Source organism: Oncorhynchus nerka, linkage group LG14 (genome assembly GCF_034236695.1).
Source record: "Oncorhynchus nerka isolate Pitt River linkage group LG14, Oner_Uvic_2.0, whole genome shotgun sequence".
Classification (NCBI taxonomy): domain Eukaryota; kingdom Metazoa; phylum Chordata; class Actinopteri; order Salmoniformes; family Salmonidae; genus Oncorhynchus; species Oncorhynchus nerka.
In genome coordinates, this window is record NC_088409.1 from 24,990,456 (window position 1) to 25,018,273 (window position 27,818).

The window sequence follows — 27,818 nt, forward strand, 5'->3', positions numbered from 1 at the left end:
GCAGGAGGACCGACGTCACTGTTTGTGCTATTCTGGGGAAGATGGCGGAAGCTGCGGCGGTTCCCCCGCATCGGTTCTTCTGTCATTGTTGTAAGGGAGAAGTAAGCCCCAAGCTCCCGGTAAGTCAGTCGTTTCACCGTGTCCCGATCATGTCTGTTCAATGCAGGTCTTGTTATTTTCCGTCGGTTGACAACCGAATCTGAGTCCAGCAAATAGCAGAAGTTGTTTAACTAGCTAGCTGCTAACTGTAGACGGCTAGCCAGTAGGGCCCTCGGCACTGGCTCTAACTAGCTAGCATACAATGTTGATGTTTGTTGTTGCTCGCTTTAACAATAGGGTTTGTCAACTAATTTCTTTAACAAAGACATTATGTACAGTAATTGTTAAAGATTATACTGGCATGGTTGAATAACCGTACCTGTAGTTACTGAGTAGCTGGTGTTATTTGATGTGATGTTAACCTTATTCGAGGTGGGTTTTGTGTGCTTTTCCTGAATTCCTCGAGGAGGTAGCTATATGGAAATCTGATGGATATTTTAACCTAACTCTGCCAGTCTGGCTACTCCTTGGCCTACAAAAGCAGAGGGAATACGGGGGTTTCCTTGGCCTGGGGCGCGTTCAGCAGGACACAACGGTTTGGCACTTTCAGATAGAACATATTATGTAGAACAATAAATCATGTAGGCTCTATTTACGCATTCTATCTGCGACGTTCGTGAACGTTTGGCAACTGAATGTGGCACAGTTCAGTTTCACAATCAAACTGAAAGTAAAATGTAGAAAGACATTGCACAATATTTTGACTGCTTGACCCAAATTATTTAACTACATTAATCTGTATTGACTGCGTTCATTCTAGAAGAGACGTTATGACGCTTAACGTTTTGCAATTAGCTAGCCAGTCGTGTAGCTAGCTATCTGTTAGTTATTGACTCCCAGTCTCTGGCAGCCAGTGTGTCAGTAAGTCACTCAGTCTGCTTGTCTAAATCAACGTTAGCTAGGATACATTTGTGTATGTTAGGCTGGTCAGTGAGAGGCAGGCTGGTAATCCCGTTTATTCCCTTCCTGCCATTGAAGCTACATCTGGGAGGAGGCTGAAGTAGGCCTAGACAGGGACATAAGGCTAGTTTTGAGATTTCCCTCTTATTGGGAAATATATCTGTGCCTATGGGTTCGATCCATCTAGCCCAGGGTTTCCCCAAACTCGGTCCTGCCCCCCCATCATCAAGAATGGGCTCCAGAGTGGCGCAGTGGTCTAAGGCACTGCATCTCAGTACTAGAGGCGTCACCACAGACCCTGGTTCGATTCCAGGCTGTATTACAACCGGCCATGATTGGGAGTCCCATTGGTCCAGTGTAGTACGGGTTAGGGTTTGGCCAGGGTAGGCCGTCATTGTAAATAAGAATTTGTTCTTAACTGACTTGCCTTGTTAAATAAAAGCTTTGATTATTTAGCTGTGAAGCTCTCAGGCAAGAAACTATTGTACTGGGGTTGGGGGAGAATTTGGGAAACTCTGATCTAGCCTGCCCACAGGCTAACCCTGCTTGCTGGTCTCACTGTCTCACAATCTCTCTGTGCTGCTGAGGCATTTTTCAGCCATGCCCACTCACTGACTGCATATAAGCAGTTAATCTGTCTCACCTCCCCAAGAGAGAGGGTGCATGCCTCAAACATACATGGCAGAATCCTGTGCTTGTCCGTCTGAAGCAGTCTTCTTTCAGGCATAGTATCTGTATGTTTTCACCAGATGACAATATTGCATACAGGGTTTGAACAATTTTGGAATGAGGTTCACTTCATGTTCAAGTGTCCTTTTGTTTTGTGGAATAAAGAACATGTCTGTGTCATAGGCCTAATCCCATTGTGAGTGAACTCGACACGGGTGCCAGGGAAGAATACGTCTCGATGACAACTTCCACTTTACATGTTTATGTTCCTGCCTAATGCTATGTTCAAATAGGCTATATCCTGACTCTGCCACAGATCTCTACTAGACATTTCCCCATTCTACAGACAGAAACCCCTGCATAGCTGCCTCAGCAGCCCTGTATAGAACACAGTACACAGCTAACGTGTATACTCTCTGAGTTTGTGGTGTTGTGTGTTTTTGCAGGAGTACATCTGTCCCAGGTGTGAGTCTGGCTTTATAGAGGAGGTAACAGAAGATTCCAGGTGAGAATATCTTGTTTCTTATGTCTGTAGCTTTAATGAATCGACCAGACATAGGCTAGGCAGAGTGAATGGAAGGTGGTGGAGAATGACTGTGTATAGATGTTGGATGTTACTAATGCTGTGTTCTGCCTCCTGTGTGCTGTTTCCCCTCAGTCTGCTAGAGGGTGGCACTAACGGGACAGATGACACAGCCACACAGTTTGCAGAGGTATGATATGCAGTGCACTGTGTCCTGGAGGGTACAGGGGTGGGGGGGTGCAAATGTCGACTGTGATCTCATCTGTACTAAATGTATTATCCCATCTTTCTTTCACATGCTTTCTCTACCTCTCTCTCCCTTCCACTGTCCCTCTCTCTCCCTTCCACTGTCCCTCTCTCTCCCTTCCACTGTCCCTCTCTCTCCCTTCCACTGTCCCTCTCTCTCCCTTCCACTGTCCCTCTCTCTCCCTTCCACTGTCCCTCTCTCTCCCTTCCTCTGTCCCTCTCTCTCCCTTCCTCTGTCCCTCTCTCTCCCTTCCTCTGTCCCTCTCTCTCCCTTCCTCTGTCCCTCTCTCTCCCTTCCTCTGTCCCTCTCTCTCCTTCCTCTGTCCCTCTCTCTCCCTTCCTCTGTCCCTCTCTCTCCCTTCCACTGTCCCTCTCTCTCCCTTCCTCTGTCCCTCTCTCTCCCTTCCACTGTCCCTCATTTCTCTCTCAGCAGCTGTGGCACCTGTTGTTTGTAGAGAGGCCTTTCACAGTGGATGGTGACAGTCCAGACTCAGAGCCCCGGGTCCCTGGTGGAGGGGTTGGGGTAGGATCAGGGGGGTTAGGTCTGGGGGGGCTGGGAGGGCTAGGAGGCCTGGGAGGAGGTCCTATCGGAGGGTCCGTCCCTGCTGGGCTAGGAGGACCCCTGGGGGGTCCTCTGGGAGGGGGGGAACACTGGGGGCCCGGTCGCCCCCCTCGCCTGCACAGTCAGCGGAGGTACCGCTCCAGAGGGAGCAGCAGACCTGACCGCTCACCTGCCGTAGAGGGGTGAGACTCCTCTCCTTACGATGCCATGTTGATATTCATATGGCTGTTTTGATCTGTCAGGATTTGCAGGTTCTAAATGTTGTCTTTTTTAAAATGTTTTCAATGTTCTGCTGATCTCATTCCTGACTGATGTGTGTGCCTTCTCTCTCTCTGTAGGATAGTACAACAGTTTCTGGCTGGTCTATTTGCCAACTCTGGAGTTCCTGGCTCACCTCCCCTCTCTTGGTAAGAACCTTCTTACTGCCATGTAAGCAGTGGTTATACAGTATGTAAGTCCATAGTTTGACTTACACACTTTCTCTTGTGGATTCCTTACAAATAGTGAGGTGGATCAACATGAATATTTGAAGGTTCCCTGACTTGTTATGGGTGTGCCTCAGCCAGCACCCCCGGGACCCTGTCATTTAAACCCAAACTAAATCACAACCCATATTGTTGCTGTTCATCATGTGTGAAACAGGATATTTCCTGAATGTTTCATCTTTAACTGTAATTGACCTCCTCTCTCTGTGTGTTAGGACGGGGATGCTACACTCTAACCCAGGGGACTATGCTTGGGGACAGGGGGGACTGGACGCAGTCATCACACAGGTACGCACGCACAAACTCCATTCACTTGATTTGGTATGGATGGCCACTAACCAACTATTACTTCATACTACGTAGTATGCTATATGGATGTTGGTAGACCCAGAATGCTAATGAAGGTTTAGCAGTTCTCTTGTTATTTTCTCTCTATCTTTTCCAGGATGTTTCTGATGGTTTTACTCTTTTGTTGTATCATGCTAGGTTAGCACACAGTTTACAGCACAAAGCTGTTCTTATAGTTGCTGCAGCAACCATTGTGATGTATCTTCTCTGTCTACCTGTGTGTAGTTGTTAGGTCAGTTTGAGAACACGGGCCCTCCTCCTGCAGAGAAAGAGAAGATCTCCTCCATACCTACAGTCAACGTGTCTCAGGATCAAGCAGGTCAGTCCTTTACCTCCTCTCCAGTTTCTCCATAGTGCCGTGGCCTATACACTACCAGTCAAAAGTTTGGACACGCTTATTCATTCAAGGGTTTTTCTTTATTTTTACTATTTTCTACATTGTAGAAAAATAGTGACAACATCAAAACTATGAAATAACACTTTATTGGTTGTAACCAAAAAAGTGTTAAACAAATCAAAATCTATTTTAAGTCTTAGATTCTTCAAAGTAGCCACCCTTTGCCTTCACAGCTTTGCACACTCTCTCAACCAGCTTTACCTGGAATGCTTTTCCAACAATCTTGAGGAGTTCCCATATATGCTGAACACTTGTTGGCTGATTTTCCTTCACTCTGCGGTCCAACTCATCCCAAACCATCTCAATTGGGTTGAGGTCAGGTGATTGTGCTCCCGACTGGCGCAACGGTCTAAGGAACTGCATCTTAGTGCAAGAGGCGCTAAGGACATATTCAATCAATCCCTATACCAGTCTGCTGTTCCCACATGCTTCAAGAGGGCCACCATTGTTCCTGTTCCCAAGAAAGCTAAGGTAACTGAGCTAAACGACTACCGCCCCGTAGCACTCACTTCCGTCATCATGAAGTGCTTTGAGAGACTAGTCAAGGACCATATCACCTCCACCCTACCTGACACCCTAGACCCACTCCAATTTGCTTACCGCCCAAATAGGTCCACAGACGATGCAATCTCAACCACACTGCACACTGCCCTAACCCACCTGGACAAGAGGAATACCTATGTGAGAATGCTGTTCATCGACTACAGCTCGGCATTCAACACCATAGTACCCTCCAAGCTCGTCATCAAGCTCGAGACCCTGGGTCTCGACCCCGCCCTGTGCAACTGGGTACTGGACTTCCCGACGGGCCGCCCCCAGGTGGTGAGGGTAGGCAACAACATCTCCTCCCCGCTGATCCTCAACACGGGGGCCCCACAAGGGTGCGTTCTGAGCCCTCTCCTGTATTCCCTGTTCACCCACGACTGCGTGGCCACGCACGCCTCCAACTCAATCATCAAGTTTGCGGACGACACAACAGTGGTAGGCTTGATTACCAACAACGACGAGACGGCCTACAGGGAGGAGGTGAGGGCCCTCGGAGTGTGGTGTCAGGAAAATAACCTCACACTCAACGTCAACAAAACTAAGGAGATGATTGTGGACTTCAGGAAACAGCAGAGGGAACACCCCCCCTATCCACATCGATGGAACAGTAGTGGAGAGGGTAGAAAGTTTTAAGTTCCTCGGCATACACATCACAGACAAACTGAATTGGTCCACTCACACTGACAGCGTCGTGAAGAAGGCGCAGCAGCGCCTCTTCAACCTCAGGAGGCTGAAGAAATTCGGCTTGTCACCAAAAGCACTCACAAACTTCTACAGATGCACAATCGAGAGCATCCTGGCAGGCTGTATCACCGCCTGGTACGGCAACTGCTCCGCCCTCAACCGTAAGGCTCTCCAGAGGGTAGTGAGGTCTGCACAACGCATCACCGGGGGCAAACTACCTGCCCTCCAGGACACCTACACCACCCGATGTTACAGGAAGGCCATAAAGATCATCAAGGACATCAACCACCCGAACCACTGCCTGTTCACCCCGCTATCATCCAGAAGGCGAGGTCAGTACAGGTGCATCAAAGCTGGGACTGAGAGACTGAAAAACAGCTTCTATCTCAAGGCTATCAGACTGTTAAACAGCCACCATTGAGTGGCTGCTGCCTACACACTGTCATTGACACTGACCCAACTCCAGCCACTTTAATAATGGGAATTGATGGGAAATGATGTAAATATATCACTAGCCACTTTAAACAATGCTACCTTATATAATGTTACTTACCCTACATTATTCATCTCATATGCATACGTATATACTGTACTCTACATCATCGACTGCATCCTTATGTAATACATGTATCAACTATGCCACTTTGTTTACTTTGTCTACATACTCATCTCATATGTATATACTGTACTCGATACCATCTACTGTTTGCTGCTCTGTACCATCACTCACTCATATATCCTTATGTACATATTCTTTATCCCCTTACACTGTGTATAAGACAGTAGTTTTAGAATTGTTAGTTAGATTACTTGTTGGTTATCACTGCATTGTCGGAACTAGAAGCACAAGCATTTCGCTACACTCGCATTAACATCTGCTAACCATGTGTATGTGACAAATAAAATTTGATTTGATTTGAAGAGGCGTCACTACAGTCCCTGGTTCGAATCCAGGCTGAATCACATCTGGCCGTGATTGGGATTCCCGTAGGGCGGTACACAATTGGCCCTGCGTCAGCCATCATTGTACAATTTGTTCTTAACTGACTTGCATAGTTAAATAAATAAAATAAAAATAATTGTGGAGGCCAGGTCATCTGATGCAGCACTCCATCACCTCTTCTTGGTCAAATAGCCCTTACACAGCCTGGAGGTGTGTTGGGTCATTGTCCTGTTGAAAAACAAATGATAGTCCCACTAAGCTCAAATCATATGGGATGGTGTATCGCTGCAGAATGCTGTGGTAGTCATGCTGGCTAAGTGTGCCTTGAATTCTAAATAAATCACAGACGGTGTCACCAGCAAAGCCTCCTCCATGCTTCACGGCGGGAACCACACATGCTGAGATCATCCGTTCACCTACTCTTCGTCTCACAAAGACACAGGGGTTGCAACCAAAAATTTGTCCATTGCTCATGTTTCTTGGCCCAAGCAAGTCTCTTCTTCTCATTAGCGTCCTTTAGGAGTGGTTTCTTTTGCAGCAATTCAACCATGAAGGCCTGATTCACGCAGTCTCCTCTGAACTTGCTGCAATCTGAGGTGCAGTTAACTCTAATGAATTGATCCTCTGCAGCAGGTAACTCTGGGTCTTCCGTTCCTATCAAATGACATTTTATTGGTCACATAAACATGGTTAGCAGATGTTAATGCGAGTGTAGCGAAATGCTTGTGCTTCTAGTTCCGACAGTGCAGTAATATCTAACATGTAATCTAACAATTCCCCAACAACTACCTAATACACACAAATCTAAGTAAAGGAATAAGAATATATACATATATGAATAAGCAACGGCAGAGCGGCATAGGCTAGATGGTATAAAATACAGTACATATGAGATGAGTGAGGCAAGATATGTAAACATTATGAAAGTGGCATTATGGCAGTCCTCATCAGAGCCAGTTTCATCACAGCGCTTGATGGTTTTTACGACTGCACTTGAAGAAACTTTCAAAGTTCTTAAAATGTTCCGGATTGACTGACCTTCATGTCTTAAAGTAACGATGAACTGTCATTTCTCTTTGCTTATGTGAGCTGTTTTTTCTATATTATGGTCTTTTACCAAATAGGGCTATCTTCTGAATACCACCCCTACCTTGTCACAACACAACTGATTGGCTCAAACGCATTAAGAAGGAAAGAAATTCCACAAATGAACTTTTAACAAGGTACACCTGTTAATTGAAATGCATTCCAGGTGACTACCTCATGAAGCTGGTTGAGAGAATGCCAAGAATGTGAAAAGCTGTCATCAAGACAAAGGGTAGCAACTTCGAAGAATCTCATATAAAATATATTTTGATTTGTTTAACACTTTTGGTTACTACATGATTCCATATGTGTTATTTCATAGTTTTGACTTGTAGACAATTGTAAAGCTAAAGAAACTCTTGAATGAGTAGGTGTGTCAACTTTTGACTGGTACTGTAAATAAGCTAGTATAGCTGTGCTGCTGACTCATTGGGGTAAATGAGGACTCCTCTCTCTCTAGCTGCTGTCGCCAGTCCTCCCTGTCGTTGTCTTTCTCACACATCTGTCCTCTGTCTCACTCTCTCTCTTCCTCTCTGTCTGTCTCTCTGTCCCCCCTGGCCCAGGGCCCACATAGCTGTTGTCTCTCTCTGTCCCCCCTAGCTCAGGGCCCACATAGCTGTTGTCTCTCTCTGTCCCCCCTAGCTCAGGGCCCACATAGCTGTTGTCTCTCTCTGTCCCCCCTGGCTCAGGGCCCACATAGCTGTTGTCTCTCTCTGTCCCCCCTGGCCCAGGGCCCACATAGCTGTTGTCTCTCTCTGGCCCCCCTGGCCCAGGGCCCACATAGCTGTTGTCTCTCTCTTTCCCCCCTGGCCCAGGGCCCACAGCTGTTGTCTCTCTCTGTCCCCCCTGGCTCAGGGCCCACATAGCTGTTGTCTCTCTCTGTGTCCCCTGGCCCAGGGACCACATAGCTGTTGTCTCTCTCTGTCCCCCCTGGCTCAGGGCCCACATAGCTGTTGTCTCTCTCTGGCCCAGGGCCCACATAGCTGTTGTCTCTCTCTGTCCCCCCTGGCCCAGGGCCCACATAACTGTTGTCTCTCTCTGTCCCCCCTGGCCCAGGGCCCACATAGCTGTTGTCTCTCTCTGTCCCCCTTGGCTCAGGGCCCACATAGCTGTTGTCTCTCTCTGGCCCAGGGCCCACATAGCTGTTGTCTCTCTCTGGCCCAGGGTCCACATAGCTGTTGTCTCTCTCTGTCCCCCCTGGCTCAGGGCCCACATAGCTGTTGTCTCTCTCTGTCCCCCCTGGCCCAGGGACCACATAGCTGTTGTCTCTCTGTCCCCCCTGGCTCAGGGCCCACATAGCTGTTGTCGCTCTCTGTCCCCCCTGGCTCAGGGCCCACATAGCTGTTGTCTCTCTCTGTCCCCCCTGGCCCAGGGCCCACATAGCTGTTGTCTCTCTCTGTCCCCCCTGGCCCAGGGCCCACAGCTGTTGTCTCTCTCTGGCCCCCCTGGCCCAGGGCCCACATAGCTGTTGTCTCTCTCTTTCCCCCCTGGCCCAGGGCCCACATAGCTGTTGTCTCTCTCTTTCCCCCCTGGCCCAGGGCCCACATAGCTGTTGTCTCTCTCTGTCCCCCCTGGCCCAGGGCCCACAGCTGTTGTCTCTCTCTGTCCCCCCTGGCCCAGGGCCCACAGCTGTTGTCTCTCTCTGTCCCCCCTGGCCCAGGGCCCACAGCTGTTGTCTCTCTCTGTCCCCCCTGGCTCAGGGCCCACATAGCTGTTGTCTCTCTCTGGCCCAGGGCCCACATAGCTGTTGTCTCTCTCTGTCCCCCCTGGCTCAGGGCCCACATAACTGTTGTCTCTCTCTGTCCCCCCTGGCCCAGGGCCCACAGCTGTTGTCTCTCTCTGTCCCCCCTGGCTCAGGGCCCACATAGCTGTTGTCTCTCTCTGTCCCCCCTGGCCCAGGGACCACATAGCTGTTGTCTCTCTGTCCCCCTGGCTCTCTCTGCCCCCTGGCATAGCTGTTGTCTCTCTCTGTCCCCCTGGCTCAGGGCCCACATAGCTGTTGTCTCTCTCTGTCCCCCTGGCTCCAGGGCCCACATAGCTGTTGTCTCTCTCTGTCCCCCTGGCTCCAGGGCCCACATAGCTGTTGTCTCTCTCTGTCCCCCCTGGCCCAGGGCCCACATAGCTGTTGTCTCTCTCTGTCCCCCCTGGCCCAGGGCCCACATAGCTGTTGTCTCTCTCTGTCCCCCCTGGCCCAGGGCCCACATAGCTGTTGTCTCTCTCTGGCCCCCCTGGCCCAGGGCCCACATAGCTGTTGTCTCTCTCTGGCCCCCCTGGCTCAGGGCCCACATAGCTGTTGTCTCTCTCTGTCCCCCCTGGCCCAGGGACCACATAGCTGTTGTCTCTCTCTGTCCCCCCTGGCTCAGGGCCCACATAGCTGTTGTCTCTCTCTGTCCCCCCTGGCTCAGGGCCCACATAGCTGTTGTCTCTCTCTGTCCCCCCTGGCCCAGGGCCCACATAGCTGTTGTCTCTCTCTTTCCCCTCCCACATAGCTGTTGTCTCTCTCTTTCCCCCCTGGCCCAGGGCCCACATAGCTGTTGTCTCTCTCTGTCCCCCCTGGCCCAGGGCCCACATAGCTGTTGTCTCTCTCTGTCCCCCCTGGCCCAGGGCCCACAGCTGTTGTCTCTCTCTGTCCCCCCTGGCCCAGGGCCCACATAGCTGTTGTCTCTCTCTGTCCCCCTGGCTCAGGGCCCACATAGCTGTTGTCTCTCTCTGTCCCCCCTGGCTCAGGGCCCACATAGCTGTTGTCTCTCTCTGTCCCCCCTGGCTCAGGGCCCACATAGCTGTTGTCTCTCTCTGGCCCAGGGCCCACATAGCTGTTGTCTCTCTCTGTCCCCCCTGGCTCAGGGCCCACATAGCTGTTGTCTCTCTCTGGCCCAGGGTCCACATAGCTGTTGTCACTCTCTGTCCCCCCTGGCTCAGGGCCCACATAGCTGTTGTCTCTCTGTCCCCCTGGCTCCAGGGCCCACATAGCTGTTGTCCCTCTGGCTCAGGGCCCACATAGCTGTTGTCTCTCTCTGTCCCCCCTGGCCCAGGGCCCACATAGCTGTTGTCTCTCTCTGTCCCCCCTGGCCCAGGGCCCACAGCTGTTGTCTCTCTCTGTCCCCCCTGGCCCAGGGCCCACATAGCTGTTGTCTCTCTCTGGCCCAGGGCCCACATAGCTGTTGTCTCTCTCTGTCCCCCCTGGCTCAGGGCCCACATAGCTGTTGTCTCTCTCTGTCCCCCCTGGCCCAGGGACCACATAGCTGTTGTCTCTCTCTGTCCCCCCTGGCTCAGGGCCCACATAGCTGTTGTCTCTCTCTGTCCCCCCTGGCTCAGGGCCCACATAGCTGTTGTCTCTCTCTGTCCCCCCTGGCCCAGGGCCCACATAGCTGTTGTCTCTCTCTTTCCCCCCTGGCCCAGGGCCCACATAGCTGTTGTCTCTCTCTTTCCCCCCTGGCCCAGGGCCCACATAGCTGTTGTCTCTCTCTGTCCCCCCTGGCCCAGGGCCCACAGCTGTTGTCTCTCTCTGTCCCCCCTGGCCCAGGGCCCACAGCTGTTGTCTCTCTCTGTCCCCCCTGGCCCAGGGCCCACAGCTGTTGTCTCTCTCTGTCCCCCCTGGCTCAGGGCCCACATAGCTGTTGTCTCTCTCTGTCCCCCCTGGCTCAGGGCCCACATAGCTGTTGTCTCTCTCTGTCCCCCCTGGCTCAGGGCCCACATAACTGTTGTCTCTCTCTGTCCCCCCTGGCCCAGGGCCCACAGCTGTTGTCTCTCTCTGTCCCCCCTGGCTCAGGGCCCACATAGCTGTTGTCTCTCTCTGTCCCCCCTGGCCCAGGGACCACATAGCTGTTGTCTCTCTGTCCCCCCTGGCTCAGGGCCCACATAGCTGTTGTCTCTCTCTGTCCCCCCTGGCCCAGGGCCCACATAGCTGTTGTCTCTCTCTGTCCCCCCTGGCTCAGGGCCCACATAGCTGTTGTCTCTCTCTGTCCCCCCTGGCCCAGGGCCCACATAGCTGTTGTCTCTCTCTGTCCCCCCTGGCCCAGGGCCCACATAGCTGTTGTCTCTCTCTGTCCCCCCTGGCCCAGGGCCCACAGCTGTTGTCTCTCTCTGTCCCCCCTGGCCCAGGGCCCACATAGCTGTTGTCTCTCTCTGGCCCCCCTGGCCCAGGGCCCACATAGCTGTTGTCTCTCTCTGGCCCCCCTGGCTCAGGGCCCACATAGCTGTTGTCTCTCTCTGTCCCCCCTGGCCCAGGGACCACATAGCTGTTGTCTCTCTCTGTCCCCCCTGGCTCAGGGCCCACATAGCTGTTGTCTCTCTCTGTCCCCCCTGGCTCAGGGCCCACATAGCTGTTGTCTCTCTCTGTCCCCCCTGGCCCAGGGCCCACATAGCTGTTGTCTCTCTCTTTCCCCCCTGGCCCAGGGCCCACATAGCTGTTGTCTCTCTCTTTCCCCCCTGGCCCAGGGCCCACATAGCTGTTGTCTCTCTCTGTCCCCCCTGGCCCAGGGCCCACAGCTGTTGTCTCTCTCTGTCCCCCCTGGCCCAGGGCCCACAGCTGTTGTCTCTCTCTGTCCCCCCTGGCTCAGGGCCCACATAGCTGTTGTCTCTCTCTGTCCCCCCTGGCTCAGGGCCCACATAGCTGTTGTCTCTCTCTGTCCCCCCTGGCTCAGGGCCCACATAGCTGTTGTCTCTCTCTGGCCCAGGGCCCACATAGCTGTTGTCTCTCTCTGTCCCCCCTGGCCCAGGGACTACATAACTGTTGTCTCTCTCTGTCCCCCCTGGCCCAGGGCCCACAGCTGTTGTCTCTCTCTGTCCCCCCTGGCTCAGGGCCCACATAGCTGTTGTCTCTCTCTGGCCCAGGGTCCACATAGCTGTTGTCTCTCTCTGTCCCCCCTGGCTCAGGGCCCACATAGCTGTTGTCTCTCTCTGTCCCCCCTGGCCCAGGGCCCACATAGCTGTTGTCTCTCTCTGTCCCCCCTGGCCCAGGGCCCACATAGCTGTTGTCTCTCTCTGTCGGCCCAGGGCCCACAGCTGTTGTCTCTCTCTGTCCCCCCTGGCCCAGGGCCCACATAGCTGTTGTCTCTCTCTGGCCCCCCTGGCCCAGGGCCCACATAGCTGTTGTCTCTCTCTGTCCCCCCTGGCCCAGGGACTACATAACTGTTGTCTCTCTCTGTCCCCCCTGGCCCAGGGCCCACAGCTGTTGTCTCTCTCTGTCCCCCCTGGCTCAGGGCCCACATAGCTGTTGTCTCTCTCTGGCCCAGGGCCCACATAGCTGTTGTCTCTCTCTGTCCCCCCTGGCCCAGGGACCACATAGCTGTTGTCTCTCTCTGTCCCCCCTGGCTCAGGGCCCACATAGCTGTTGTCTCTCTCTGGCCCAGGGCCCACATAGCTGTTGTCTCTCTCTGTCCCCCCTGGCCCAGGGCCCACATAGCTGTTGTCTCTCTCTGGCCCAGGGCCCACATAGCTGTTGTCTCTCTCTGTCCCCCCTGGCCCAGGGACCACATAGCTGTTGTCTCTCTCTGTCCCCCCTGGCCCAGGGCCCACATAGCTGTTGTCTCACTGTCTCTTGTCATTAAGAGTGCTACTTATTACTCTTAAATCATCTCAACCAGCCACTCAGGAATTTGGCATCAGATGCTAGGCTTCAGTTATTTTAATATCTGATAGTCCGTCATTGTAAATAACAATTTGTTCTTAACAGACTTGCCTAGTTCAGTAAAAACATCTAATGTAGCCCCAGCTTCATCATCCCTTCAGTCTTCCCATCTCTCCCTCTCCTCCCCCGTTCTCTGTATACTGTAATATGGAGTATTTCTCCTGCGTGTAAGATAGTTCTGATCATTTATAACAGGAATGTAATAGTAGATAATAAAAAGGTGTGTGTGTGTCTCCAGACTGCAGTATGGAGTGTCCGGTGTGCAAGGAGGACTTTGCAGTGGGAGAGCCCGTCAGACAGCTACCCTGCAACCACTTCTTCCACTCAGACTGTATAGTACCCTGGCTGGAAATGGTGAGGAGGAGGAGGGTCATATTTAGTAGGAGGAATGTTCTGAAGACATTTGGAACTGATTTTCTCCTCTCTCTTTCTGCAGCATGATACGTGTCCTGTGTGTAGGAAGGGGTTGAATGGAGAAGACAGCAACACCCAGAACCCCCCAGAATCCCCCTCTCTAAATACGGACCCCCGCACACAGGAGAGATGGTCCTTCTGAAATACACCTCCCCCTCATCCCTCCATCCCCTTACCTCCTTTTAATCTCTCATCCGTCCTTCATTCCACTTTTTTGACCCCCCCCCCTCCCCTTCTCTACAAACTACTGCACACGGGAGATAAGGACTTTCTGAAGGATAGACCTCCTCCATCTCTGCCTCATTCCTCCATGTCATTCCTTCATCTCACTCCTCCTCTCTGAATCATCTCTTCATCTACAGTGATAGGATGGTCATCTCAGTATGGCTGTTCCTGTCTCAATGCCCCTGGAACCATGTTCACACAGAGTACACACACACATATCATGATTCAGTAGAACCCCACACACACATCATGATTCGGTAGACCCCCACACACACACGTCATGATCCATTAGCTGTCCTCTGCCTCATCATGACCAAGCACTTGCCTTTACCTCGCTTCAAACATCAACCACATCTCGCCTTTTCTACTCTTTTCTCCATATTCCTCTTTTTCCATCCTTCTGAAAAGCACTGCTGTAAAACAATGTCTCTCCCTACCTCTCTACTCCTGGGATGCATCTCAATAGTCTAGTGGCTTCCTCTCCTCATCATCTGCACTGAACATGGCGGATGCTCACCAGGAATTTGGTTTTGCCTTTCTAGCTCTGTCACATCAGTGCAGAAAGGAGACATCATTTTGACTATTGAGACGGGCCCCACAACAATTTTTCGCTGTCATTCTGGTGTATATATTACAAACAGATTGCATCGCTCTGTCATTTTACTCTTCCGTTGATGACTTGTCTTTTGTTTCACATTTCTATCACTCTATTTTTTTAATGTAAATACTTTTAGTCCAACATCTTCTGGTTTGAGAAGAGAACAACAAAGCATATTGAGAATGGAGACAAATGTGAATCCCTGGGTATTAGTCTGTGTATATTATTATATATATGATGTATTAATAATTCAAAAAATATTAAAAACCATTAACATTGATTTTTATCAGGTCTGTCTGTCCATTAAAACGTCCCGATACTTGTGTGACGACGTAATAGAGACAAATCATTTATTCAAAAGGCAAATGGTTTAAACGGCATTAATAGATTCGGTACATGACCTCTTTTCTAAACCAGATTTCAGTTTAGAAACGGTTGTTAGCAGTGTAATGGTCAGACCGTCTCAAACAGCAGCAGTGTCTGATCATAGTAGTTAGTGTACCTGGTCCTGGTCCGATCACATGCTATATTCACACATTCCAGAGCTTCTCCCAGCGCGATAAAGATCAGTGCAGATAGTCACAGCATACATAGGAACACGCAACATATTTGGCTGTATTGGCTAAACCACACACACATTTCAAGCTCTGATCCCAGAAATGCCAGAGCCCACGATGCTGCAGGTTATCTATTAGATATGCTGTTCTGAGGAGGCAGCACATTGGGCTTCGGATGGTGGTGGGAGTTGAGTGTGTAGTGGTGGAAATGTAGCAGACCTGGTAGTGAGGACTGACAATGCTTTGGCCCTGGCAGTAAAGGTGTGTGTTCCATTCCAGTGCGGTCAGAGTGTGTTCCAAGCGAGTGTGAGCAGGGAGTGGGCTGGAGCACTGGAGGAGATGAAACCCACAGCAGGATCATACACCTCAAACTGGACCTCTGACGACGACCTGCAACACACACACAATCTCACATAACACACATGCAAACACACACAAAGTGTTAACACACACACTTTCACCCACCTGTTGAGGATGGTAAGCACCACTGACCCGTCTGGCCTGATGAAGGCAGAGCTTTCCAGTTTTGTTTCCTGACTGAAGGACACACCCACTCTCTGAGACTCCTCCCACAGGAACTTACTGTGTAGCAGAGTTAATTTACTTGTGTTATATGTACTTCAAAACACATACAGATCACCAAGTAAGTTAGGGGTTCATTTTATAAAGTATTGGTACAGGGTGTCAGACCCTCCCAGGTGGGACAGGTCAGTACCTGAAGTGGGTCATGCTATAGAAGGTGGGACAGTACAGTACCTGAAGTGGGCCATGCTATAGAAGGTGGGACAGTACAGTACCTGAAGTGGGTCATGCTATAGAAGGTGGGACAGTACAGTACCTGAAGTGGGTCATGCTATAGAAGGTGGGACATTACAGTACCTGAAGTGGGCCATGCTATTTTTTAAATTTTATTTTACCTTTATTTAACTAGGCAAGTCAGTTAAGAACAAATTCTTATTTTCAATGACGGCCTAGGAACAGTGGGTTAACTGCATGTTCAAAGGGAGAACGACAGATTAGTACCTTGTCAGCTCGGGGGTTTGAACTTGCAACCTTCCGGTTACTAGTCCAACGCTCTAACCACTAGGCTACCCTGCCGCTATAGAAGGTGGGACAGGACAGTACCTGAAGTGGGCCATGCTATAGAAGGTGGGACAGCACAGTACCTGAAGTGGGCCATGCTATAGAAGGTGGGCTGTTTGTAGAAGATGTCTCTGCTGTGGTCCACGATGATGGGGCTGTCCACGAAGTTCTTCACCCAGTTGGGCCCTCCTCCTTGGTCCAGAGCCAGGTTCCAGTCTGTCCAGCCTACCACATAGTGGTTCAGGTCCTACAGCAGACGAGAGGGAGAGTAGAGAGAGGAAGAAAGTGATTCATTCACTGTCTAGTTTGTGTTGTTGTGTTACCTGGCATTGCATCAGCATAAACAATCCTGTGATTCTCAGGAGAGCGACTGTCCCAATGCAAAATGAATGGAGAGGGAACAGTTAAGAGAGTCCTGTTTCAGTCCTGCAGAGTATTCAGAGAGAGAGGGGGAGGAAGAGCGGGAGGCATGGATAAACCGAGAGCACCATTCTAGCTTGTTCCCTTGGGCAACATAACAGAGCAGCAGTTTGAGCTGTAGAGTTCAGTACAGTATGAATGTGTTTAACTCGCGCTGCAGGACATGACACAGAACTGACTTCACGAGGGACGAACAAAGAGACAAAAACAGACAGCTCACAGACACACCTTCAGTTCATCAGTTGGCCCCTGTAACATTTCACCACCAGCACCTACGCTACTCACGAGATCATACACAGGAATCTGACAAAACATTGAGGTCACACTCAACTTCTCTTTGTCTGATGTTATGCTGACCTGTTCAATTACCTGCCGCAGTAACACATTCACTTGTACACCTGTACGATGTCATTCTCACCCGTTAGCCATGTGACTATGAAAGAGTATTGACTCTTGTGTGTCTGACCTGTATGATGCTGTGTGCGTACTGCTCAGCTCTCTCCCAGCTGCCCAGCCGTACTCCTCTGTCTGAGGGGCTCCAGCCAGCGCAGGCCTCCGTTCCAAACAGGTAGTATTCTGGGTACAGGTGGTGGGTAGTGCCCAGGGAGAGCTCTGCCGGCACCAGGGTGTCCAGGTACCAGTGGACTCCAACACCATGGATATACCTGCCAGCACGCACATCACTGAGGACCTGGGGGGAGGAGAAGCATACTTCAATATTGTCCAAATGTACACTTTCAACATTTCTTTATGGACTTCTCCCCTTTTCCCATGCATCCTTTTGTTGACTCTCTCTACTCTCTGTCCTTGACCCTACCTTACCCCATCCCTTCATCTCTAATTCCTTTCCTCCCTCTCTCAAAGCCCCCCCTCGTCTTTCAGAGTCCCTCTCCCTCACCACTTTAGCCCAGTGTGGCAGTAGCAGTCTGTTGTCGTCCAGGATGAGGAGGTGTGTGTGGGGGTGTGTGGAGGTGTGCAGGGCGGGGCCAAGGTCCAGGCCCACCCAATCCCTCTGCTCCTCTGCTGTGAAGCCCAGAGCCTGGAAACTGGAGCAGAGAAAACAGATTACTGTTATAATATATGCCATTTAGCAGATGCTTTTATCCAAAGCGTGCATAGATGCATAGATTTGAGGTATTTTGGTGGTTCCGGGAATCTCACCCACTACCCTGCGTTACGAGCTCCATACATTACCAACTGAGATAAAAGAACCTGTAACATGGACTTCCTCTATAACCAACTTCATTACCAGAATGCAACTACTAACTAAATATCACTTTTTCCTGTTGTCAATTATGTACCTGCCTTAGATACACATGTAATATAAAGTGAGATGTGACCTGTAGTTGGTCATCTGTCCAGCAGAGGGCTCGTTGCCTGTGGTCACAGCCCAGAATGATAGGTTGTATTTGGCATACTCCTCCAGGAACCTGAGGGAGAGGAAGTAGAATGAATACTCAGAGAGAGGGGGGTTAAAAGTCCAACTCCCTCTAGTATTTAGCCCAGGTTAAGGCTCTGTATGATACCTGATGTGCCCAGTATGATACCTGACATAGTATTTAGTCCAGGTTTAGGTGTGTATACTGTATGATACCTGACATAGTGTTTAGCCCAGGTTAAGGTGTGTATACTGTATGATACCTGACATAGTATTTAGTCCAGGTTTAGGTATGTATACTGTATGATACCTGACATAGTGTTTAGCCCAGGTTAAGGTGTGTATACTGTATGATACCTGACATAGTATTTAGCCCAGGTCTTGTGCTCCTTGCCCCCAGGCTGGCCCTTCAGAGAGCCCTTGCCAGTGAGAGCACCGTTGGTCTTCAACCATGCGGGGGCGCTCCAGGCACTGGCCAGCAGAGACAGGGGGCGGGGCGACAGGGCCTGGGCTCGCTGCAGCAGGGGGATCTGGAATTGGGCCAACAACAGGAAGTGGTGTTGTGAGTACATACATCCCTATTCCTCCATGACTGCATGGCCATGCACGACTCCAACTCCATCATCAAGTTTGCTGACAGTGGTAGGCGTGTTCCCCGGCTACCGTCTGACATTCGAAGACATTACAGGTGCATCAAAGTCAAGACAGAGAGACAAAAACCTGCTTCTAATACCAGGCCATCAGACTGTTGAACAGCCATCACTAGCTGTCTACAAGGTGATGCACACACACTGACACCGCATACTGTCCCATGTTATAGAGACATTGAACCACTAGTCACTTCCTGTTTCACACTGTGTATTTACATACTGTATCTCCGACATAGATGAATTATTCTGCAGCATTGAAGGTCCCCAAGAACACAGTGGCCTCCATCGTTCTTAAATGAAAGACGTTTGGAACCACCAAGACTCTTCCTAGAGCTGGCCCCCCGGCCAAACACCACTTCACAATAACAGCACTTACAGTTGACCGGAACAGCTCTAGCAGGGCAGAAATGTGACAAGCTGACTTGTTGGAAAGGTGGCATCCTATGATGGTGCCACATTAAAAGTTACTGAGCTCTTCAGTATGGGCCATTCTACAGCCAATGTTTGTCTCTGGAAATTGCATGGCTGTGTTCTCGATTTTATACACCTGTCAGCAATGGGTGTGGCTGAAATAGCCAAATCCACTAATTTGAAGTGGTGTCCACATACTTCTGGCCATGTAGTGTACCACTGCTGTAAATACCATTCTTAGTTTAGCTTGTGGAAATCCCCTCTATGGGTTTCATTTTGATACTGATACAGTGCTATTTAGGTTGTTCATTGGATTCAGACGTTCTTGATGTCTTGCCTTTTTTCTTTTAATTGTTTGACATCTGACTGCAGTGTTTGGAGCTAGTAACATAAGCATTTCACTGCACTGCTATAACACCTGTTAAACTGTTTACGTGACCAATAAACTTTAATTTGATACGTTTACGATCTAACAAGTCAAAGGAGAGAAAGAGCTGAAAAGAGAGAAACAGAGAGACTATCTAAGCCACCTTCATGTTCGTGTCCTCTGGTGATAAGGTAAAGTTGTCCAGGTTGTAGTCGCCAGGTGAGTCGGCGTAGGTGTACAGATGGGTTGAGAAGTCACAGCTGGCAATGGGCACCCGCACCACACTGTACCCAATACCTGGGAAGCAAAGCAACAGCAGTATACACACTTAACTCAGCCTTTATTTGGCCAGGTTTGTCCCATTGACATAAAATGTCTTACTCAAATAAAATAGGCATGACTATTCTAGTTATTATGATTATAGCTATGGCCCTTAGTGACACCCTGACCTCTCACCCTGAGCAGAGAAGTATTGTCGTAGTAGCTGGTCCTGTGTTCTGGGGGACAGAGACAGGATGTTGATGGCAGCTGAGTCTGTCATGGCTCCTCCAAACCCTCTGATCCTCTGGTACTTCTGGTAGGGAACCACTGTCAGCCTGAGAACTGGGAGAGATGGAGGGAGAGAGGGGGGTGGTCAGTACAGGTCCTGAAGGGTAACAGTGTGTGCAGGCTTTTGTCTTTTTTGTTTCCCACCCTTGGGCTAGTGGGGGTTGTTGTTTTCAGCCCAGGCTATTCTCACCTGGTCCAGTGCTGTTCTTCTGTACCTGTCCCTGTCCTCTCTGCAGCCTGCTGCCAGCCTTACTGCTGGTGAAGGACAGGAACTGACCCAGTGCAGGCAGTGTATCCGACCCAATACTGTCACAGTGGGTGGAGTTACACTCACACACCACCGAGCCATGGCCAAAGTTACGGGCCACACACTCATCGCTGCCTGGGGAGAAAACACACACAGGGTTATAGAGGGACCCAATACTGTCACAGTGGGTGGAGTTACACTCACACACCACCGAGCCATGGCCAAAGTTACGGGCCACACACTCATCCCTGCCTGGGGAGAAAACACACACAGGGTTATAGAGGGACCCAATACTGTCACAGTGGGTGGAGTTACACTCACACACCACCGAGCCATGGCCAAAGTTACGGGCCACACACTCATCCCTGCCTGGGGAGAAAACACACACAGGGTTATAGAGGGACCCAATACTGTCACAGTGGGTGGAGTTACACTCACACACCACCGAGCCATGGCCAAAGTTACGGGCCACACACTCATCCCTGCCTGGGGAGAAAACACACACAGGGTTATAGAGGGACCCAATACTGTCACAGTGGGTGGAGTTACACTCACACACCACCGAGCCATGGCCAAAGTTACGGGCCACACACTGATCACTGCCTGGGGAGAAAACACACACAGGGTTATAGAGGGTCGTTTAGAAGGGAAATGAGGAGAAGGGAAGCTATGGGTCTTGGGTCATCAGCATCAATAAATGACATGACTGACAGTGGTAAACATGCTGATTTAAACAATGTAGTTCAGAAACATGTGTCATAAAGCTTTATGTATGTGTTAAGTAGTTATAAACATGGTCATGGCTAGTTCCACATTTAATTCGACTGGTTAGTTCGTTCCCATGTGAAAGTGGCCATACATAACATACTGTACCTCTGGATCGTGTTGCTACTCCAATGAACAATGCGAGAGTGATGAGTGCTGTTGACAATGGCATTCTATCTGTAAAGAGAACAGAGAATAACAACAGCATGCTGACAGGTGCTGTAGGCTAATAGCCCCTGGTCATGACTCCGTTCCATTACATTATACATACGGAGTAACGTTAGGCTCCTTTAGTCCATGAACTAGTGTCATTTTAATCCGCAACTGTAACATTCACTGTCACCAGTGCGCATCAGAGGTTCGTTCTTACCTAGTTTTTATCAGGATATTTGACATAAAGTGCACGTCAAGTATTGAGTCGCATGTCCAACTGATCGATTTTCTCTGCTATATCCGGATTGTCCAAAATTGTATGGACCTCGACAGTCATATGACAAGCGCACTATGGTACGTCACTTCAATGTAAATTGTAGTTTACCGCTAGAGGTCGTCAGTGACAAATACAAGGTTGGGAACACTGCCCACCATAGTAGTGTAACCAATGTGTAGCATAAACAGTTCGGGACGATCATTTTCCATGAAATAATCAAGTTGAAGTGTATTTGGATGAATATAGTGCCTACCAACATCCACCAACCCGTACCCAACGCACACAGGCGCTACTCAAACTGACTGGCCCAGCGTGCCCCAGACAGCGTCATCACATACAGAAATGCATTTGCATAACACTGTGTGATAGGCTGAGAGATATTCAAACGTATACACACATTAGTTTACGTTACCCATGTAAATAGAATCCATGGATTCTATTTCTGTGACATTACATTCTTAGACCGAAACACATCAATTAACTGACTAAACATAAACCAACATACATGTAATCCACTGAGACATTGTACAGTGATCACACAGATAGAACAATAATCTAGTGTGGGTTAGTTCTGACGATCTTTGTCAATGCTTTCTGAATGTACCAGTGTTAAAAACAAAACCCTCTTGCCAAGCGGGCTTCCTAACCGTTAATATATAGTTCAGTGCTCCTAACAGTTCTTTGGGGTCCACCCCCTGACCTTCTGCAATTGACTCAGGTGCTTGACACTTTCTCTTGTAGGTGCACAGGGCATCTCAGTGTTTACGTCCGTTTGTGTTGTATGTCTCTGTGTCTTTGACTAGCTTTCAGTCCTGACAGTGTCCCATTCCCTTTCAGCTGACACATCAACATCCCTTGGAGCCCACAGTTTACCATTTTCCTCCACCCTTTTCCTGAAGGGTAACCTAGGCAACACTGGTTTATTTTTCTCAGATCACCCCATTTCCTATTGTGCTCTGAAACAACCCCAAAGTGAGGTTGGAGTATAAGTAAGGTTATAGTGTACAATGGAATAATAATGCCCATTCCACTGTACTACAGGACTTCATACAGCACATCTGACAGTTGTTTTTGCAATTTAAAAGTAAGCTGACAACCTCTTCTTCTGGTATTCACTAAGCCACACATTCATTATTCTCATACCTGGGGGTGTCATCTTTAGATCAAACACTGTGGCCCTCCAGGATTATCTCTCTCTCGCTCTAATCATGTCGACTATTTCCTAGCAAATCCTTTTCAAACTTTGCGCAATGAAGAAATACAGAGATATAACTTCTCTTGGTGCTCATCAGCCACTTAACATTACATAAAAACATGGCAAAAAAGGATTCATCCAGAGTTGTTTGGATGGAAGCAGTGGTTAGCAACTGTACTGAGGTAGCGAACGTTAGCTAGTTAGGATGTATCTTTGTTGATGTTTGATGTCATACCGATGCTGAATTTGATTCTGAACGTAAAATACACTTTACTCTTTAAAAGTAAATGCTAAGGTCCTGTGGTCTTTAGTGCACTAAGAGCTAAATATAGGGGGAGTAATTTGCCTATAAACGGATCATAACTCAAATGTCAGAATGTTTGTGTGGCTCAAAACTCATTTCTGGCATTGGTGCATTCAATTTGTAGTGTAGTGGTTTTGACGCATATTCGTTTTATGTATGTGACAATAAGACGTATCTTATTTTTGCCCTACCAATATTTACATGTTACCATCACCACTGTCAAGGCATAACACCCCATTCTTCACATGTACATGCCTTCACATGCCTCCCCACACTTGTTTGAATGGCTTGAAATTCGTCTCAGTTTGCATTTCAACCCGGCGCTCTGCTCTACCCTCTTTTTTCAATTTCCTTAACTGGGAGACTACTGGGTCTCTCTATCCTGTGCTTCCAAAAGGAAAGCTGCATTTGTTTGAACTAACTGGCTTGTTTGACCTCTGACTGTAGGCTCAATAGCGACACCCTGAGGCTTGTTGACGATGGCTCTCAGATTGACAGTAAACTCCTGTGGGTTGGCTGTGTCTAAAGGTCATTACCTTCCCTTAACCCTAATAGCCCAGATCTAAAGACACCAAAGAGTTGGAGTTTAGACTGGGACTGGACATAAAATAACATTAATCAGGATTTAATCATGGCCCCAGGCAGCTCCTGGGGCAGGAAGGCTTGGAGCGTAGAGACACCGTCTGAGACAGAGTGGCGATGACCACCCCTCCACACGGAGGAGCGACAGAGGGAAAGAGAGAGACCCATATACTGTAGGGGTGTTGGTGTAAATGACAATCAAATATTTATTTTTTACCTTTATTTTAACAGGGAGTCTCATTGAGATCAAGGTCTCTTTTGCATCTCACAATTACACAACAAATGACACATAGGAAATACACCAGAAAATAAATACAATAAAATAAAACACTCTCATGAAAACCAATCACATTCCTCAGCAGAGGTCCTCAATAAACACTGAAATGCCTGAAAGGCACCAATACATCCATTGTAGGGAACTCTGAAGACTGTTCCATACTGTACATGGGGTGCAAAGAAACAGATGGAGTTTCCAGAGTTAATCATCCCTATGATCGGGTATAGTAACTACTTCTATGGGTAAGTAATGATGTCAGGTAATGTGGGGTATAGTAACTACTTCTATGGGTAAGTAATGATGTCAGGTAATCTGGGGTATAGTAACTACTTCTATGGGTAAGTAATGATGTCAGGTAATGTGGGGTATAGTAACTACTTCTATGGGTAAGTAATGATGTCAGCGAACGGTTGAAAAGCATGCATTTGGTTTTACTAACGTTTAAGAGCAGTTGGAGGCCACGGAAGGAGTGTTGTATGGCATTGAAGCTCGTTTGGAGGTTAGATAGCACAGTGTCCAAGGACGGGCCGGAAGTATATAGAATGGTGTCGTCTGCGTAGAGGTGGATCAGGGAATCGCCCACAGCAAGAGCAACATCATTGATATATACTGAGAAAAGAGTCGGCCCGAGGATTGAACCCTGTGGCACCCCCACAGAGACTGCCAGAGGACCGGACAGCATGCCCTCCGATTTGACACACTGAACTCTGTCTGCAAAGTAGTTGGTGAACCAGGCAAGGCAGTCATCAGAAAAACCAAGGCTACTGAGTCTGCAGATAAGAATATGGTGATTGACAGAGTCGAAAGCCTTGGCAAGGTCGATGAAGACGGCTGCACAGTACTGTCTTTTATCGATGGCGGTTATGATATCGTTTAGTACCTTGAGCGTGGCTGAGGTGCACCCGTGACCGGCTCGGAAACCAGATTGCACAGCGGAGAAGGTACGGTGGGATTCGAGATGGTCAGTGACCTGTTTGTTGACTTGGCTTTCGAAGACCTTAGATAGGCAGGATGGATATAGGTCTGTAACAGTTTGGGTCCAGGGTGTCTCCCCCTTTGAAGAGGGGGATGACTGCGGCAGCTTTCCAATCCTTGGGGATCTCAGACGATATGAAAGAGATGTGGAACAGGCTGGTAATAGGGGTTGCAACAATGGCGGCGGATAATTTCAGAAATAGAGGGTCCAGATTGTCAAGCCCAGCTGATTTGTACGGGTCCAGGTTTTGCAGCTCTTTCAGAACATCTGCTATCTGGATTTGGGAAAAGGAGAACCTGGAGAGGCTTGGGCGAGTAGCTGCGGGGGGGGAGCTGTTGGCCGAGGTTGGAGTAGCCAGGCGGAAGGCATGGCCAGCCGTTGAGAAATGCATGTTGAAGTTTTCGATAATCATGGATTTATCGGTGGTGACCGTGTTACCTAGCCTCAGTGCAGTGGGCAGCTGGGAGGAGGTGCTCTTGTTCTCCATGGACTTCACAGTGTCCCAGAACCTTTTGGAGTTGGAGCTACAGGATGCAAATTTCTGCCTGAAGTAGCTGGCCTTAGCTTTCCTGACTGACTGCGTGTATTGGTTCCTGACTTCCCTGAACAGTTGCATATCGCGGGGACTATTCGATGCTATTGCAGTCTGCCGCGGTGAAGCTGTTATCCAGGCTGGCAGGGCGTATTCAAAGAGGGATCGGATGTAGCTGATGTAGACTTTCAGCACTGTCTGAGGTGAGGCTCCATATTTTCTTCCGCACAGCGTTTTTAGGTGGTTTAGTCTTTTTCGTCCCTCTCTCTCTATGTTCACTATTATATGGGTTGTCCAGCGCATGTTCTTCTGGAAGGTGACTCCAAGGAATTTTGCTTCTTTTTCTACTTTTATTGTTTTGCCGTAGAGTTTGAGATCTATGGGTTTCCTGTTTTTTGCTGGTGCTTCTTGTGAAGAGGACACATTGGGTCTTTTGTGGGTTCAATTTTACTCGCCACATGTTAGACCACGACTCGATCATTTCAATAGACTTCTGGAGTTTTTTTGCAGCAAGTTGAGGACATTTGGAGCTGGACCAGTAGCAGAGATCATTGGCAAACTGTGAGACTTGACCTATGGTGGGTGGAGGGTAGTAGATATCTGATATGTAGAGTAGAAAAAGTAGCGGGCTTAGAACTGCCCCCTGTGGGACACCTGCCTCCGGGGTGAAGGGTGAGGATATTGCTGTGGAGACCTTCACTTTAATTGTACGGTTGTGGAGAAAGCTGGTGATGATGTTTCTGATGGAGAGCGGTAGTTTGAGATTGGAGTCTGCGAGCCGGTAACACAGTCCATTGTGCCACATCTTGTCAAATGCTTTCTCTATGTCAAAGAAAACCGCCAGGGTAAGTTATTTTTTCTTGAAGTTCCGAAGGATGTCCTCTGACAGTCTTAGAATGTTATCGGTGGTTGATCTTGCTTTCCTGAAGCCAGCTTGGTGGATTCCAAGGAGGCCCATTTCCTCGGTGTGGCCGCTCAGTCTTTGAGTGAGTACTCTCTCGAACAGCTTCCCGACATGACTGAGGAGGCTGATTGGTCTGTAACGTGTGACGTTGTATGGGTCTTTGCCAGGTTTGTGGATCATTGTGACAACTGCAGATTTCCAAGGTAGAGGAAGTAGCCTTCCGTGAGACATGCTGTGAAGAGGTTGGAAAGGAGGTGCAGGTATTCGTCAGGTGCTTGTTTGATGAGTGTGCTGTCAATGTTGTCTTTGTTTTTTGTTTTTTCAGGTGGGTCTTGATTTCTTCAATGCTAACAGAGCGGGTGAATGGATGGTCTACTGGTGTCGGATTTGAGGTGTACACTGTTTTCTGCATTTCTCTGTCGACGATGGTTTTCCAGTCTTTGTCAAAGAGAGGATCGTCGGGACAAGAATTAACATTTTGTAGGTGGATTCTGAATAATGTTGCTTTTGTTTCGTTGTCTTCGATGAGTTGGTTTTGATACTTTAGCACAGGTATGATGTTATTGGTTTTGTCTCTGTTGATTGTTTTGATTTTTTGCCAGAAGGTCCGGGGGTTGGTGTCTGTATCTAGCTGGTGATAAAAGGCAGTCCACTGTTTCTGTTTGTGGAGGGTGAGTTGATGTCTGATGTGATTCTGCAACCGATTAACTTCTGTTTTCAGGTTGGGTGCTCTTGTTCTAATAAAGTCTCTCCGGATCTTTCTTTTCTGCTTGATGAGACTGAGGATATGTGGTGGGAGTTGTTGTTGTGGTGGTCTGGTGGTGGTAAGTGAGATGGTCTCTTCCCGGGCCTGGATGAGGATACTCCCCATTCTCTCCGCCAGCTGGTCCAGATCTTTGGGGTTCTGCGTTGTTACTGCAATATTTGTTATCTTGTCTGTAATGCAATTTCTGTATTTTTCCCAGTCTGCATCACCCACCTGTAGCACGCGCTCCAGCAGGTATATCTCTCTGGTCACCCCCAAAACCAATTCTTTCTTTGGCCGCCTCTCCTTCCAGTTCTCTGCTGCCAATGACTCGAACGAACTACAAAAATCTCTGAAACTGGAAACACTTATCTCCCTCACTAGCTTTAAGCACCAGCTGTCAGAGCAGCTCACAGATTACTGCACCTGTACATAACCCATCTATAATTTAGCCCAAACAACTACCTCTTTCCCTACTGTATTTATTTACTTTTATTTATTTATTTATTTTGCTCCTTTGCACCCCATTATTTTTATTTCTACTTTGCACATTCTTCCACTGCAAATCTTCCATTCCAGTCTTTTTTTTGCCTTTACCTCCCTTTGCTCACATTGTATATATATTTGTTTCTACTGTATTATTGACTGTATGTTTGTTTTACTCCATGTGTAACTCTGTGTCGTTGTATGTGTTAAACTGCTTTGATTTATCTTGGCCAGGTCGCAATTGTAAATGAGAACTTTTTTTTTTTAATTGGTCAGTCCATTGATACCTGCCATTGGTCAGTTCATTGATACCTGCCATTGGTCAGTTCATTGATACCTGCCATTGGTCAGTCCATTGATACCTGCCATTGGTCAGTCCATTGATACCTGCCATTGGTCAGTCCATTGATACCTGCCATTGGTCAGTTCATTGATACCTGCCATTGGTCAGTTCATTGATACCTGCCATTGGTCAGTTCATTGATACCTGCCATTGGTCAGTTCATTGATACCTGCCATTGGTCAGTTCATTGATACCTGCCATTGGTCAGTTCATTGATACCTGCCATTGGTCAGTTCATTGATACCTGCCATTGGTCAGTTCAT

At 48.9% G+C, this 27,818-nt stretch overlaps 2 protein-coding genes and 1 long non-coding RNA gene across 4 annotated transcripts; 2 read left to right on the forward strand and 1 right to left on the reverse strand.

Annotated features, from left to right (window-relative positions):
* The first annotated feature begins 6 nt into the window (after positions 1–6).
* On the forward strand, positions 7–14,634 carry rnf115a (ring finger protein 115a). 2 transcript variants are annotated; one of them, XM_029652038.2, is made up of 9 exons: positions 7–119; positions 2,115–2,173; positions 2,327–2,381; positions 2,868–3,181; positions 3,338–3,406; positions 3,700–3,772; positions 4,058–4,151; positions 13,356–13,471; positions 13,554–14,634. In XM_029652038.2, exons 1-9 carry the CDS (start codon positions 42–44, stop codon positions 13,671–13,673), a joined length of 978 nt encoding a protein of 325 aa, XP_029507898.1. In that variant the 5' UTR covers positions 7–41; the 3' UTR covers positions 13,674–14,634. The 2 variants fall into 2 exon arrangements, with proteins under 2 accessions (XP_029507898.1, XP_029507900.1); XM_029652040.2 differs by having other exon boundaries at positions 12–119; positions 2,871–3,181.
* Positions 14,635–14,690: 56 nt separating this feature from the next.
* On the reverse strand, positions 14,691–21,275 carry gba1 (glucosylceramidase beta 1). Its single transcript, XM_029652037.2, has 12 exons — positions 21,152–21,275; positions 20,890–20,958; positions 19,960–20,151; positions 19,677–19,823; positions 19,384–19,517; positions 18,150–18,322; positions 17,755–17,844; positions 17,313–17,460; positions 16,881–17,105; positions 16,078–16,241; positions 15,377–15,493; positions 14,691–15,301 (listed from the first exon to the last, which is right to left on the reverse strand). Exons 2-12 carry the CDS (start codon positions 20,951–20,953, stop codon positions 15,196–15,198), a joined length of 1,560 nt encoding a protein of 519 aa, XP_029507897.1. The 5' UTR covers positions 20,954–20,958; positions 21,152–21,275; the 3' UTR covers positions 14,691–15,195.
* Positions 18,318–19,318, forward strand: LOC135575188 (uncharacterized). The gene is made up of 2 exons (XR_010465745.1): positions 18,318–18,569; positions 18,679–19,318. It is a non-coding gene; the product is annotated as an uncharacterized LOC135575188 (long non-coding RNA).
* Positions 21,276–27,818: the final 6,543 nt, after the last annotated feature.

Bases quoted from the DNA above. Each gene is read 5' to 3' on its own strand.
- rnf115a (XM_029652038.2), top strand. From the start codon at position 42: ATGGCGGAAGCTGCGGCGGTTCCCCCGCATCGGTTCTTCTGTCATTGT. The intron at 2,174-2,326 runs GTGAGAATATCT...GTTTCCCCTCAG, and splicing joins GAGGTAACAGAAGATTCCAG to TCTGCTAGAGGGTGGCACTA. The intron at 3,407-3,699 runs GTAAGAACCTTC...TCTGTGTGTTAG, and splicing joins GGCTCACCTCCCCTCTCTTG to GACGGGGATGCTACACTCTA.
- gba1 (XM_029652037.2), bottom strand. From the start codon at position 20,953: ATGCCATTGTCAACAGCACTCATCACTCTCGCATTGTTCATTGGAGTA. The intron at 19,824-19,959 runs GTGAGAATAGCC...CATCTCTCCCAG, and splicing joins GAAGAACAGCACTGGACCAG to TTCTCAGGCTGACAGTGGTT. The intron at 15,302-15,376 runs GTGGGTGAAAGT...TGTGTGTTGCAG, and splicing joins GTGCTTACCATCCTCAACAG to GTCGTCGTCAGAGGTCCAGT.